This window comes from Vanellus vanellus, assembly GCF_965231255.1.
Source record: "Vanellus vanellus genome assembly, chromosome: 12".
NCBI lineage: Eukaryota > Metazoa > Chordata > Aves > Charadriiformes > Charadriidae > Vanellus > Vanellus vanellus.
In genome coordinates this window covers 22,362,580-22,376,143 of record NC_138917.1, presented here as the reverse complement: position 1 = coordinate 22,376,143, position 13,564 = coordinate 22,362,580, and the positions used below count along the sequence as shown (strand labels likewise).

At 58.3% G+C, this 13,564-nt stretch overlaps 1 protein-coding gene across 1 annotated transcript; it reads left to right on the top strand.

The window, feature by feature from the left end:
- TPPP3 (tubulin polymerization promoting protein family member 3) lies at nucleotides 1-4,609 on the top strand. The gene is made up of 4 exons (XM_082489264.1): nucleotides 1-99; nucleotides 1,858-2,049; nucleotides 3,177-3,330; nucleotides 3,553-4,609. Exons 2-4 carry the CDS (start codon nucleotides 1,862-1,864, stop codon nucleotides 3,739-3,741), a joined length of 531 nt encoding a protein of 176 aa, XP_082345390.1. The 5' UTR covers nucleotides 1-99; nucleotides 1,858-1,861; the 3' UTR covers nucleotides 3,742-4,609.
- The last annotated feature ends 8,955 nt before the right edge of the window (nucleotides 4,610-13,564 follow it).

Here is a 13,564-nt window from a genome sequence, read left to right as displayed (position 1 = left end):
CGTACGGGCGCGGCCCGCGGCCCCTCCCGTCGCCATGGCGGCGTCTTAAACAGGCGGCGGCGGCCGCCCCCCCCCCGCCTCAGAGCGCGGCGCCGGGAGGTGAGTGACCGACCGACAGACAGACCGACCGACCGACCGAGCGCGGCCGCGGCGGCACCGGGACCCCCCCCCACCCCGCCTCCCCGCACCCCCCACTGCCCGTCCCGGGGCCGGTGCACCGGGGAGGGGGAGGGAAACCGAGCGGCTGCGCGGGGCCGCCGCTGGCCCGGCACTCCCCGCCACCGGGCGGGCTCGGTGCGGTCGGTGCGGGACCGTCGTGTGTCCGTCCGTCCCCACCCCCCCCCTCCCCGGTGGAGCCCGGGGACAGGCGTGGACCAGCGGCATCCCCGCTCCGCCACTCCTCCTTAGCGACGGTCGCCAGGCAACGCCGCTCCTCCCTAGTGACGGTTGCCAGGCAACGCGAAGGTCCATGGCGGCAGCATCTTTCGTGCCCCCATCCCCGGGGCCGGGCACCGGGCGGGGTACCCGCTCTGCACCTCGGGGTGCCGGGGTCGCAACTGGGTACCGCTGCGCCCTGTCCCGGCTGAGGCGCTGCAGGCGCTCAGCGCACGGAGAGGGATGCGGAGGCGGCAGGGCGGGGATGGCGAGGCAATGGCAGGCGGGTGGCCGGCATGAGGCGGTGGCAGCCATGGCACTCAGTGGAGGCGCAGAGACCTCGTGGGGTGATGGAGGGGCCTCATGGGGTTGTGGAGGGGTCTTGTGGGGTGATGGAGGGGCCATTTGGGGTGGTTGAGTGGCCTTGTGGGGTCATGACGGCTTTCTGGGTTGATGGAGGAGCTTCCTGGGGTGGTGGAGAAGCTTCGTGGGGTGATGGAGTGGCCTTGTGGGCTGGTGGAGTTGCCTTGTTGGGGTGGTGGAGAGGCTTTCTGGGTTGATGGAGGGGCCTCTTGGGGTGGTGGAGATGGCTCTTGGGCTGGTGGAGGGGCCTCATGGGGTCATGGGGGGGCTGCATGGGGTGGTTGAGTGGCCACGTGGGGTCGTGGAGAGGCTTTCTGGATTGATGGAGGGGATTCCTGGGGTGGTGGAGAAGCTTCGTGGGGTGATGGAGTGGCCTTGTGGGCTGGTGGAGTCGCCTTGTTGGGGTGGTGGAGAGGCTTTCTGGGTTGATGGAGGGGCCTCTTGGGGTGGTGGAGATGGCTCTTGGGCTGGTGGAGGGGCCTCATGGGGTCATGGGGGGGCTGCATGGGGTGGTTGAGTGGCCACGTGGGGTTGTGGAGAGGCTTTCTGGATTGATGGAGGGGATTCCTGGGGTGGTGGAGGGGCCTCACGGGGTGGTGGAGAGGATTCCTAAGCACACCAGCGCCGCTGGCTGTGGGGCACCGTGTTCGGCCCAGCTCCACACAGGGGGACGCGGCCGTTGGCAGAGGCAGCAGGCAGGGGAGAGGTGGGGCTGGAGGCAGGCAGCGGTGCCGTTTCTCATCATGGGCGAGCGGGAGGAAGGCGGCCGCATTGCGTCATTCCCGGAGAGTGCTCCCGCGGGGCCGGGCTGATGCGCTCACTCCTCGCCGGCCCCGGGAGCCGACAGCCTTGCTGCTGACGGCTCTCCAGCGGGAACCTCCATCCCCCAAAACACATCTTGGCTCTCGGCCTCGGCGCTTGTCCGAGGCTGCTGCCGGCCCTCACCCCCACGCGTGCAGGCGGTGCCAACGCCGCGCTCCTGCCGCGGTCCCTCTGCTCTTGCCAGCCCTTCTCCTCCTGCCCTGGCGGAGCCGAGCCCGGAGCGGCAGAGCTCTGCCGGTGCTGCCAGCCAGAGCCCAGGCATTAACGGGCCCCTCTGCCCCCCACCCCGTCCTGCAGCCCCATGGCCGGGAGCACTGAGATGGCGTCCCTGGAAGAGAGCTTCCGCAAATTCGCCATCTACGGCGACACCAAGGCTACGGGGCAAGAGATGAATGGGAAGAACTGGGCCAAGCTGTGCAAAGACTGCAAAGTCACCGATGGCAAAAGCGTCACCAGCACCGACGTGGACATTGTCTTCTCCAAGGTGAAGTAAGTGACTCGGCTTTTTGGGTTCCTCCGGCCGCTCAGAGGTTGGGGCTGTTCTCACAGCGCGGGCAGGGTGGCGGTGCCTGGGTGCGGCGGTCCCCGGGGAGGTGTGGTACCCCGGCTGTGTGCCCAGGCCATCCGTGGTCCCTCCATCACGGAGCAGCGGGCGCTGCCCCGCGGCGTCCTGCCTTCAGGGAGTTTGTGTGACCGCTTTCGCAAGACCCGATAAGAAATTAATCCAAATCTAGAGGGTGGGAGGCTCAGATTTTGGTGCCGAGGCTGTGCCCTCACTCCGCTCCCGGGCATCGAGGTGGGTCAGGCCGGTTCTGCGCACCCGTCTCGCGAGAAGGTGCCGCAGGGAGCGAAGGAAGGTGGTCAGGGGTGTCCTGCATGCCGTGGCACAGCCCACCCCTGGGTTTGGCCAGCCCTCACCTGAGCTTGGCGAGGACGCTGCTCCTTCCTCCTCAGAGGTCACAGGGGCAGCGGAAGGGCTAAAAGGCATCTGGGGGGCTAATTTTTGGGGTCCCCGAGGATGCGCTGACACCCGATGCTCTGCACCGGGGGGGCAGGAGGAAGGATGGGTGGGGAGCCCGCTCCCTCTGCGCCCTCTGTCCAGGCATCCCCTTCTGCCCCGGTGGGGCCAGGAGGCACTGAGCACCGGGATGTTTTTCGGCGCGTGGGAGGGTGGGTCACAGTGCTGCCCCAGAGACGAGGCAGAGATGGGAGAGATGCTCCGTGAACGTCCTTCCCAATTTGACCCGAGAAGGATCTGTGCCTGCCAGGGGACAGAGGGTCATCCCAGGCAGGCTGGGAGCGGCGGGAATGGATGCGCGTCCCCTCCTGCCACCAGCACCCAAATCCCAGCACACCACCAGGAGGTTTTTAGCATTGAGGACTTTAACAGCACGTGGCTGAAAAGCTGCTGGAGCTCAGCACCGGCAGCGCCTGCCCTGACCCGTTCCGGCCGGTGCTGTGCTGGCCGTAGCCGCGTTTCGGAGTTGGGCGAGTGGCCCGTGGTGGGGGGAGGACGAAGCCGGGGGTGTCGCTGCTGCGGCTCAGCCCCCCTGCAGCCCCGTTTGGAGGCGCAACCTGAGGACGTGCTTACGGCAGCCCGGATTTTGTGCTTGCAGAGGGAAGACAGCCCGTGTCATCAACTACGAGGAGTTCAAGAAGGCGCTGGAGGAGCTGGCCCCCAAGAGGTTTAAGGACAAGAGCAAAGAGGAGGCGTACGAGGCCATCTGCCAGCTGGTGGCAGGGAAGGAGCCCATCAACGTGGGCGTCACGGTGAGTGAAGAGCCCCTCGGCTGCGGGAGGGATGGTCAGGACGGGAGGACGGAGCTCTGCCCGCAGCGCAAACGCTTTCCGGGGCACCCTGGGTGTGCTGGGGGTTGCGCAGGTCCCCAGGGCGCAGCAGGGTCCGCAGTGGGCTTGTGGGGCTTGCGTGGGGCAAGGGAGGAAGGGGATGGGGCACGTTCCTGACTCCCATCGCCTGTCTCCCCACGGCAGAAAGCCAAGACGGTGGGGGCCGTGGAGAGGCTGACGGACACCTCCAAGTACACGGGGTCCCACAAGGAGCGCTTCGACGAGAGCGGCAAGGGCAAGGGCAAGAGCGGGCGGGAGAACATCGTGGACACCAGCGGCTACGTCAGTGCCTACAAGAACGCGGGCACCTACGACGCCAAAGTGAAAAAGTAGGGACGGGTGCCCGTGGCGCCCACCGCCCTGGTCCCTGCGCGTCGGCCGCGGGGCCGGCGCTAAAGTCGGCCGTTGGACGTGCCCGTGTGATGTGGGACCCCCGGGAGGCTGCGCTGGGGCCAGCCCCAGGCTGGCGGGATGTCGGCCGCCCAGCGCGCGTGGGATTGGGAAGCCGCCGGGCCGCAAGCTCTGCCCCAGCGCTACATCTGTGTGTGTCCCCCCAGTCCCTCCTGTCCCCCCTCCCCCCCCGCCAGCTCCCTGCCGCCGGCAGCACCCCCCGTACTAACAGCACTGCTCCTCAGGGCTCCCCTGCCCCGCTGGCACCCAAACCTTCCCTACCTCAGCCCCGGCTCTCGGGGCACCCTCCCTGCCAGTCCCACCGGGGACCACAACCCATCTTCCCCGGGGACCTGCTTTAACCCCGCACCAGTTACACCACCGCCGCCTCCGTCCCTCCCCACCGGTGCCCTTGCCATGGGGATGGAGATCCCCTTTGCCGCTTGCCTGGTGCCGCAGCATGCTCAGACCCTACGGTGCCGTTAGTGCCGGTGCTGCCGGGATGCTCCCGGCGCGGCCCCGGGATGCACCCCGGGAGAGCTTGGTGTTGCCCTGCCGTCGGCAACGGTCTCCGACCTCAACCCCCGTGGCCTCCCGCTGCCTTGGTGAAGCCCGAACCAAAGGATGCTGCAGACCCGCGCTGTATCCCGGCTCTGCAATAAAACCCCCTCCGCACTGATGCCCCCCTCCCCGGGTCTGGTTGTTTTGAGCGGCACCGAGCAGCGCCATCCCCTCTGCCCGCTCGCCCCGGTTGGGAGGCCGGGCTGGCCGGCGTGCCGTGGGCTCGGCCTTGGCCGCCGATGGTTTTGGCAGCTCCCCGGCTGGCCCCGAGTTGCCTGAGCAACCGCAGGCACACAAACACGAGCGCCTGGCTCCCGCTCCCGCCTCTGTTTGCAACCAAACACACGAGCTCCTGGTAACGATCCCTGGGAACAAGCCGGGCTCCGGGATGGGACGGCGGTTCCGGGATGGGACGGCGGTTCCGGGATGGGACGGCAGCTCTGAGATGGGACAACAGCTCTGGGATGGGTCGGCGGCTGCTGTGGGTGTTCAAGGCTGGGTGAAGGTGCTGCCATGCCAGGCTTCCCGGCTAGATACCCACCTCCGCGGTCATCTGCTCGGAGCTGAGCTCTCCCAGTAACCCACTGGGGTTATTTGGTGGGTGCCTCAGCCACGGCGCTGCCGCTGCCCGCCCCACGAGGGACACGCTGGGGGACACACGGGTGGCTTGGGTGGGCTCGCTGCCTGCCGACGCGCGGCTCTGCACCGTGGCCACCCGCTTGTGAAAACACAGGAGGAGGAAGAGGTTGTCTTCTTCTAGGCTGGTTCCAGCCTGACCTTCAGTGAGGGTCTCCCAGTGGCAAACTGGGCTCGGGGCGGGGGGGGGGGGGGGGGGGGGGGGGGGGGCACAGGTGGTCGGTGTTAGCCCTCCTCTGGGCAGGTCATGGGGGGGGGGGGAGGGTTTATGGCTGGCTGTGCCTCTAAATGCTTCACTGGGATCAGATGTTCCTCCTCGCAAAAAGTTGGGGGGGGGGGGGACTTTAACCCTTTGCTGACTCCATTGCCCGGCTGCAAAAATGAGGCCCGAAATTGGCCCGAAATTCCCAGGGCAAGGCTGCCCCCTTCATCGCCTCGTGTGGTCCATGGGGGTGCCACCCGCAGCCCTGTCCCTACACGTCCTTCGGAGGCTTTGTGAAGGAAGAACATTTTGGTGAAGAGGTGAGCAGGTCAGGCCCCCTGGGACTCATTCCCCCGCCTCTACGTGGCTCTGCTGAGGACCTGGTGGTGGAGCAAAGCGGGGTACCCATGTTGGGGCAGCTATGAAGGGGAGTTGTGGGTGCTGACGTGCTTTTGGTACTGGGACATCAAGGCTGGGAAGGGGATTTCTGCCCGGTTTTAAGCTTGCGTGTTGTTAAGAGCAGCAGCTCTGGCATCAGCTCTGGCAGCAGCAGCGCTGGAGGGCACAGGAGCAGCAGTAGTTCCTCCCCCAGTTTCCCCCGTTCCTCTGAGCCTGGAGGCCTCAGCAGCTCAGCCGTCCACCCAGAGTGGTTTCTGAGCCCGCAAGGAAGGTGGATGGATCTTCACTTGGAGATATCTCCCTAAGGTCCTCTCGAAACGAGGGCAGCTGAGCTGCTGCTGCTCGGGTGATGGAGCAGCCAGGGCAGGGACCGCAGGACCCGCCGCTCGGCAGAACCTCGCCACCGATCGGTTGCATCCTGCTCTGAAGCCTCAACAGAAGCAGCTTCTTTGCAGCCTGTGAAGCCGTGGTGGAGGTCAAGCGGTGGCTAGCAGTTCCCACGCACTGCCAAACCGCCCAGCGTAAAGGTGCTCCTTATCCTCTCCAGCTCCTCTTCAGGTTCTCCACTGCTTGCTCCACAGCTTAAGTGGGACTTTCCCCTTGGCCCTTCTCCTTGCTCCCAAGGAGGCAGCTCCTGGGTATGCTGTTCCCTGCGTAGCAATGGCCAGACCATTCTGACCAGGCTGGTTGGCACCATCTAGTCTGGTATCTCTGTCCTACCAAACCAGCCCCAGGACAATCAGTGCTGGTGAAGACCCAACAGGGTCTAAAGGCTCCAAAGTCCCTAAGATCAACCCGAAAATAAGTAATTTCTCCCGAGGTGATGGGAACAGCTTCTTGGGAACAATGGGATATTGATTTGGGTCTTCACCAAAAAAGGAAAACGTTCTAAACACCAGTGCAGTGATCTCCTGGGGAGCTGTGGGCTACGTGTCATCCTTGCAGAAGGGTGTGAAGGTCCTTTAGAAAAAAAGCACGTGAGATACCGCAGCTGGGATCTGCATTAAGGACACATCGTGCAGTCCTGGTGCACGGTTGAAGGCAGGTGGAGACATGGCCTCACAGGGAGGTCAGTGGAAGGAGTACGGCCTTTAAACATCAGCCTGCAGGACTAATATGGACAGGAAAGCAGAGGTCCCCAGGACGGTTGGCACTGGAGCACAGGATGGATGAGGAGAGCCCAAGTTGGGGGTGCTCAGCCCTCGAGAAGACCCCAACCTGAAGGAACTTCCATGGGACCAGCAGCTCTGGCCGTTTTCCCAGCAAAGCTTGAAGTGGTGCCACAGGCTGCTGAGACAGCAGAGACCTGCAAATCCGGGTTGCAGAACTACTCGCGGTGACGAAAAGTGACGGAGCCCAAACAAAAAGGGCTTGTGGCCATTTCCCCTGCGCTAATGTGTTTGCTCTGGCCCAGCGGTCGCTCCGAGGTTGGCTCCGCACCAGCTCAACAAAGACATTTTGCAGCCAGCGCCTAATTCCCTCGCAGCAGAGGAGCCAGCGGGCGGAAGGTGTCTCAGCCAATATTTATGTTCTTCGCATGGATCCAAGCCCCAGACACGAAGCTTTGGTTTATTTTATTTTATTTTATTTTATTTTTCTCCTTTCCATTTGTTTCTTCCCCTTGGCCGCTCTCCGGCCCCGCTCCAGGTGGCGGAGGAGCACTCCAGACCTCGCACCCAACCTGGCCACCACAAGATCCACCATTTCGGACCAACCCAGACCCTCCGACAGGCTGATCTCTGCCAGAGGGACGTGCAGCCCAGAAGGCTCAGCAGAGTGGTTATGATGAATTTAGCTGTAAAATGTGTTCTCTGCCCCTCAAGGTCGCTTCCCTAGAGAGTTTCTAAAATCATCCTGGGGTCAAGCCTGTACTGAAGGAAGCGCTCCACACTGTGACAGCAAGTTGTGTGCTTGGGATTAGGGATCCGGCTCCTCTGAGAGGTCATTTTTCTCTGGGATGAATGGTTTGGCTGCAGATACTGCTGAGGACTGATCACTCTGTTCCACAAGGATGTAGATTCGTTCCTAGAAGAACGAGACAGCGGATGCCAATAAGCCCAGCAGGATTTTATCCTTCCTGTCCCTACGTAGGAGAACCAGGAAACTCATGAGCTCGTTATGAGCACCAGCTCATAAATGTTGCTCTTCCAAAAAAATTCTGGAGAAAAGGAGGCTGAGGGGAGACCTTCTCGCTCTCTACAGCTCCCTGAAAGGAGGGGGTAGCGAGGGGGGGTCGGCTCTGCTCCCATGAACAGGTGATGGGACGAGGGGAAACGGCCTCGGGTTGCGCCAGGGGAGGTTTAGATTGGATATTAGGGAGAATTTCTTCACGGAAAGGGTTGTCAAGCAGTGGAAGAGGCTGCCCAGGGCAGTGGTGGAGTCGCCATCCCTGGAGGGATTTAACAGAGGGGCAGACGCGGTGCTGAGGGACATGGGTTAGTGGTGGGTTTGGCAGTGTTGGGTTGACGGTTGGGCTCGGTGATCTCAAAAGTCCCTTCCAACCCGGACGACGCTGTGATTCTATGAAAAAACTGCTCCCTCAGCGAGCATCCCTCCTCGGCGCGTGTTACGCGGGTACGGGGCAGATCCTTGGTCCCACGCCAGGCCAAACATCTTCCCGGTCGGGCTGTGCCCGCGCCGCCCTCCTCGGTACTTTTCCATTTCGCTGCTGGTCTGGCGGGCCAACGTTTCCCAAACTACTCAGCCTGGGCTGCAAATCGCGTCCAGACAAGATGCAAGAGAGGAGCAGATATCCTGGTGGGTCACGCGCTTTTTCAGAGGTACGCCTCCAAACCCGGGGCTAGAATTTCAAATCCCCCGCAGTCGGTGCCCCGAGATACTGGTTTGACTGGGAGCGTTACATGCAAGGCTCCGTCGCCAGCTGCGTGCTGGCAGTGCCGTGCCGGAATATTGATTCAGTACCATTTCAGAGGGAATTCAATTAACTAAATTACCGTCTTTCCCAGCACGGCACGGTTTCAGCTAAAATTTTATTATACGGGAGTCATCCCCGCTTTTTGTTAACGTAATGACTGCGGCAGAAGCATAAGAATGCAGATGGGAGCGGGAAGATGCTGAGAAATTAAAAAAAAAATAAAATAAATAAATCAAGGATTAGGTTCACCGGCTTTAAACATAGCAATGAGGTTTTGTTCAAGATGAAAACTGAACGCAGTCCATATTTAATGTCTGGTAAGTTGTTTCGCTTCCAGTCTTAGAAATTCTCCCCGGGAGCTCAGGCGGTCGTTTTTCCAAAGCAACGCATCTAAAGGAGCCACGGGGAGAAGGTTGAGCTGACAAATGCTGCTGTGCTGAGCATCTTTCTAAGAGGCAGAGCCGTCCTGGGAGACAGAAGGGGACTGTGGGATCCAGAGGCTGGAGGTTACGCTCAGCAAAAAAATCTCCAGGGCAGCCTGGGGAGGGGTTGTGGAACAGTCTTTTTTTGCCCAAAGTCTTTAAAACTCGGGGCTGGAGGAGCGGGTAAACGCCCTCCGGCAGCGCGGTGCTGCCTTCCTGACCCCGCGGCGTTTGGGGCGCAGAACCGTGCGGGCTCTGCTCCGGGGCTCCACCTTCCTCGGCCACCAAACCTCTGAGCCCGTCTCCGGCGACGCGGCACCTGCGACTCGTGGAAGAGTGCGGGGCAAACGGGGAACAAAGGTCTGGACCGCCGTCAGTTTGTCTGTCTGAGGGCAGGGACAGACTGAAAGCAGCTGATAGTCACACTCGGTTTGCGGCAAAGCATGTTTCGGTCCTTCAGCAGCCCAAATATCCATCCGATGATGTTACCGTTTTCTTATTATGCTACAGAAATCTCCTTCTTCCTGTCCGGCCAACCAACGCTCCCGGCAAAGGCGTCTACGGCACGGCTGGCACTGGCAGAGCGCGCGTACGGTTGCATCGCATCCCTTTCGCGAGCCTTATAAAGCCGCATCAGCCACCGTCTACTCGACGTACCGTCGCCCAGGAGGCTGTAAGGGAACCCCTCCCCCGTACGTGGGAGTTGGATTTCTCGAGATGCAATAATTAGAAGCAGCCGCCTGGTCCGTCTCGGGTCAGGTGGAAGCTGATGCACGGCTCCCCTCCAGCTGCCGCATCACATAATCCCTTTGCGACGAGACAAAGACAATAGAAAACGGCAAAAAAAAAAAAAAAAAAAAAAAAAAAAAAAATCAAATCCCCCCAAATCACCAATGTTAAGAGAAATGCGTCGCTTTCTTTACAGTTTTGCCAGTGCCTGGTAAGTGCGCAGGAGCCGTTCCCGCGACGCTGGTGAGCGCTCCGGAGAGTGAGAAATGCCGATGAGCGCAAGGCGGTGTGAGTTTAAGCGACCCCTTACGTCGCTGCTGCTTTGAAGTGTTTGTTTGCAGCAGGCTGCTAAAGAAAACAGACATTTTCAAAGCGTTCCTGCATAGGTGTGTAGAAAAAAAAAAAAAAAAACAAACCAAAAACCAAACCAAAGAAAAAAACCAAACCACAACACAAAAACTAAACAAACAGTAAAAATCTGACACACAAAAAGATATTCAGGCGTTCTGGCAGGGAGCTCAGGTGATGTCAGAAAACAAATCTAAACAGAAATGTTTCTATGGATTTTTATTTTTGTATATTTTTTTTTTTCTTTGAGACCTAATTGGAAACAGATTTTTTAGCTTTGGATTTAAAGATTTCCCTGCAGCATCTGCGATGCTATCCCGGCGTTACGCGTTTTAGTCTCAAGGAGCAGAGGGAGGGAGGGAGGAAAAACCCAATGTCCTCCTGCTCGCGTTACGGCCACAGGTTTAGCCGGTGGTCTTGGGAAAAGGTCCTGCAACCTGGTTCTCCTGGGGTTCTTAGCCAGTAGACCTCGAGGTAAAGAACAAAATCGAAAGAGACTCCTACCCATGGAGCTCCGTCTTTCTGCCCTCATAAATCCAGTATTTCTTGCTCCACTGAGCCAGAGCTTTGAGGAGGTTGAGGAGCTCCGGGTGGGTTAACGTCACAACTGGGTGAGCTTGGGCTCTCCTCTAGGTGGACCATCTCGGGGAGGGTATGTCACTGAGCACAGGCACCTCATTTCCTCACTCGGCGCGTTAGAGTGAGGTCCGCCGAGAAGAAAACAGACCAGCTTTCCACTGGATCAAGAATCTGACGTGATTTGGTACACCCTACAGCCGGGTGTTTGCCAAACCCAACCTGAGGAAGGGAGCAGGAGCACAGCCGGAGGCAGCGTAGGGGACCGGGACCTGTGACAGGCCGCCGCGCCATCACGTCGCGTAAAACGTAAAACCGCAGCCCGAACGCGTGCGCAACATCTGAGAAACGCAGAAGTTTGAACAAGTTGGCCATGAAGACGGCCCTGAAGATCATCCAGAGGATGGTAAGCGTCGCTGGAAATTTTGCTGACGAGTTGCTGGACCCGGAATCTTTCCAGGGTTGGAGAAAATCGGTGCGAACGTGACGGCGGAGGCGGGCAGAGGAGAGTCTGCTCTTTGCCGGTCCTCCTGGGGAGCAGGAGAAGCCAGCTGACAGCTGAAGAGCTCCTCTGCATGGGGCGGCGGGGGCTTTCCATCTGGGAGGCTCAGCTGGATATCCATAAAACTCCATAGGCACTGTCTGAAGACGGTCTAAAGAAAACCGTCCTTATTTTATGATTTATTTTTCAGAAGGCAAAACCCTTTCCCCCCGCCTTATGCCGAAACGCCGCCCGGCGGCTCTCCCTTCACCCTCCCCCGGTAGATGTCAGCGCGTCCGACGGCGCCGCGAAATCGTTGCGAGTTCGGTTTTGCAAGGCAAGCCCGCCGGCGGAGACGGCAAGGAAGCCAGCAGCTCCAAAAATCAAAAACCTGACGCAACCGTCAGGCCTCGGTAGCAGCCTCCGGATTGCTGTCTGGGGAGGTTATTAACGAAGCGAGTCAATAAAGTTGTCTTCATGCCGGCGGAGGCTTCCAGTAATAACACGCGGGGCTGATAATGGGTGAACCTGAAGACGTTATAATCCCACTGGGGAGGCGTGACAGAGTCCCAGAACGCAGTTATTATTTTTACACATTATTTATACATTAACATTCGACATACGAATTATTAATAGCATAGAATCATATATGTATATATGATTTATAAGTCAACACGTGGAGTTGGCCTGCGTTCATATCGATGCTTTTTTTTTTTGTTAATGCTCACCTTGTCCCCCCCAAAAAGCTTAAAAATATTGATGAGGACTCCCATATCTCTACTTAAAACCTTCCTTAAATTATTTTTTTTTAAAAAAACCTTAAAAGCCCTGCATGCTAACAATGATTAGTCAAGTAACGAGCTGTCGGATTCCAGATCTCCTTGGCTTTTTTTTTATTCTTTAGGTCTTGCCGCTCACCTGTTTCCTATTTTATCTACGAGAAACGACGCAAAGAGCACCCAATTAACAAACCCTGTCCCATTACCGTTGTGTTAATTGGCTGTTCAATTAAATTGTGGCCCAGCCCCTTCCTTTCTGGCTCTCAGAGGCTCAGCCTGTGCAGCGGGATCTGGTCCCTTCCCTTGTAGGGTTGCTCGTTTGGGAGCTTCCCGGTCCTGGCGTTGCCACAGGGGTTACGAACCTCTCATAGCAGGTAAAAAAAATTGATAATGAAGTTAATTCGTGGTGAAAGGATTTAAAAACTGAGCCTCTCCGCAGCTCTGCCACTTTTGTGTTTAAAAGAGCTGCAGATGTGCCACGTTACAGCTAAAAGGGTGAATTTAAGTGGGGTCTGATCGCCGGGTGTACAAACAACCGTGGGTGCTGCGCTTTCACCGACGGGTCTAAAATTAAGGCTCTTTGCTCCCGATGCGCTTCTGAAATTGGGACGGGCTGCGCTCCCCCACGCGGTCCCCTCTTCATGGCATCAGCCTGCCAAGTCAAGCGCGATGAGATGTCGTAACCCTTTTTTTCCCTTCCCTCGCGCCCGCAGGCTGCAAAGCGATGAGCTCGGGAGGAAGGATTAATGAAAAATCCAGCGGGCGGGGAAAAATAGCACCGATGTTCGCATCGTTATTTTCAGTAATCAGCGAAGAAATGAAAAGACGAACGGGGGGTGCAGCTCCCTGAAGATCCCTTCTTTATATTTCGCAAACCTGTTGGGTTTGTGCTCGTTTGTTTCATTTACTGGGTGACGTCCCGCGTTATCCCCGTTGACATCCCGCGTTATCCCTTCCGTTGCTGCTCCCTCTGCAGAGCCGAGGCAGCTGGGAGAGACGCAAGGGCGACCCATCCCGGCGCGTATTTTAACTAATCTTTGAAGCTGTAACTCTTGATGGGAAACCGCACTGAGACAGTAAAAAAAAACAAAACAAAAAAAAAAAACCACAAAAAGAATCTTTTGGGTGTTATTTTATATTTTTTGTGGGTTTTATTGTGCTTTGTAGTACAAGCGGTACTTGAGTTCCTTGAGTAAATACTGCAAGCGGCGCCACACGCTTTTACGGTGAGTCATTCACCAGCGGTAACTACAGGATGACCGCCAATTCCTTGTTGACTTGCTGGCCCAATTAATCTACCCCCTAATGACGGGAAGTTTACGAAGCTCCAACTGTGAGTCCTGTGACGAATTCGTCTTCTCTGGCCTTGACCCCGCCAACGAAGGCAGCTAACGAGCCCCTGGTGGGGCGAGAGGTCTTCCCACAGCAGGTGAGCGCTGCCGGGATAAAGTTGTCGTTGCAATTTGTTTCTTCATTATTTGTTATATGATAATAAACAGCTTCCCCCCTTCCCCTCCATCCTTTTCCAGGTTTCTTTTTGACTCTCTTTTCTGCAGCCACTTGTACGAGAAAGAGCCTAAAAACATCCCAGACATCAGGTATCGTCTTCCACCGCGGTTTTTCCCTCCATCGTCAACGCAAACCCCGTCTCCTCGCCTTTGGAGGGTATTTGCTGTGACAAAGACAGGCAGCCTTTTTTTTTTTTTTTTTTTTTTTATCGTTTTCAGCCCCGAATTGACTTTTCCACCTGTTTTTAGT

Coding starts and splice junctions, on each gene's coding strand:
- TPPP3 (XM_082489264.1), top strand. CDS start 1,862: ATGGCCGGGAGCACTGAGATGGCGTCCCTGGAAGAGAGCTTCCGCAAA. Junction 2,050..3,176: donor ATTGTCTTCTCCAAGGTGAA/GTAAGTGACTCG, acceptor TTGTGCTTGCAG/AGGGAAGACAGCCCGTGTCA. Junction 3,331..3,552: donor CCATCAACGTGGGCGTCACG/GTGAGTGAAGAG, acceptor TCCCCACGGCAG/AAAGCCAAGACGGTGGGGGC.